Raw genomic sequence first — 1,210 nt, 5'->3', positions numbered from 1 at the left:
TTTCCTCGTCCTATCATTCCTCTTCTCTTCCTCAACCCTCCACTGGAAGGTTTCAGTCACCGCTATTGTTCGCCCTGGTCAGAGGCGACGACTCACCAAGAGACAGGATAAGGAACACGCATCAGGAACTCACGTTCGCTAGCAGCGTGTCAATGTTTAGGGGTAAGTGACCAATTTCTCCAACCCATTCATGCCACCCACTACACCTACTGTGCAGCGGTCCACCAGTCTTCGGCTTCTCCTTCCCCGAAGTTGTTCCTTGAATTGAATGCCTGATCGGCCTTTGGGGACACTTCTGCTCCTACCACAAGTTATCCACTACCAACTGGAGGAGAGATAAAAGCAACGAAATAAGAGAAATGAGTGAATGGGTGAGTGGATTTGGCGAGTGAGTGTGTGGCTCGGTGGTTGGGAGATGGAGTGTTGACGAAGTGAAGAGGTAAAATCAAATAAGTAGACAACGAACCAGCCAACAAACGAACGATCAAAGGAGATATTACTTAACCCAGAATGGAACTATCTGGTGGACTAGAAGGTTGGGTTTCGAAGTGGGAAGAGGAGGAGGACATGAGATGAGTGTACATGCACACTCACGCATGCACATTCTTGCCCATTTCCATACGACAACAATAAAGGAGAATGTATGAAAGGACATAAGAAGGTAATAGACAATGCAGACAGAGATACACACTTAAAATAGAGGGGTAGACTAGGGAGGAAGGTGCACCTTCTTACACGTTATTGTCTACATAATACCTATTCTGGTCTGTGGTGTATATCTCGCAATCATTAAATCATGTGATGAATGGAACCTGCCAAAAGGGCGTTGGCAGAGGACAGGGTAGGAGGAGGAGATGCGCGAGAGTTGGATTTGGATTTAAGAAAGTAAATGTGTGGGGAGAAGCCTGATAAAGACAGAGAAGCTAGTTGTTCTGGCACTACCGCAATGCTAGGAATGGATTAATGTAAAGGAGGCAGGCATGGCAGGGTATAATGCAAGAGTCAACTCTTGAGAGCATAGATAGTAGTAGGGGAGAAGAACGCACTCACAGAAGAGGCGTTGACTTGGGGCATGAGAAGGTGGAAGTGGACAAGGGGCCTCCTGCTCCACGATTTCGACAATGTCAACAGACCTCGTTGCTATATATGTACATTGATCCCCAATATCTACAAGAGAGAAGGAAAAGGCCTCACTGTACGTGGCCTGAGG

The 1,210-nt window shown here is 46.9% G+C and overlaps 1 protein-coding gene across 1 annotated transcript in view; it reads right to left on the bottom strand. All coding sequences in view use genetic code 11, as the record gives it.

Moving 5' to 3' along the window:
- EGR_01497 (hypothetical protein) overlaps positions 1-655 on the bottom strand; it is a gene marked incomplete at both ends in the record, with an annotated part of 8,727 nt that extends 8,072 nt beyond the window's left edge. Inside the window, one exon of the mRNA XM_024490746.1 lies at positions 530-655. Coding sequence (XP_024355070.1) covers positions 530-655 — 126 coding nt within the window. The remainder of the gene's footprint in view (positions 1-529) is intronic.
- Positions 656-1,210: the final 555 nt, after the last annotated feature.

This window comes from Echinococcus granulosus (assembly GCF_000524195.1).
Source record: "Echinococcus granulosus chromosome Unknown EG_S00005, whole genome shotgun sequence".
NCBI lineage: Eukaryota > Metazoa > Platyhelminthes > Cestoda > Cyclophyllidea > Taeniidae > Echinococcus > Echinococcus granulosus.
This window is presented reverse-complemented; position numbering and strand designations above follow the sequence as displayed.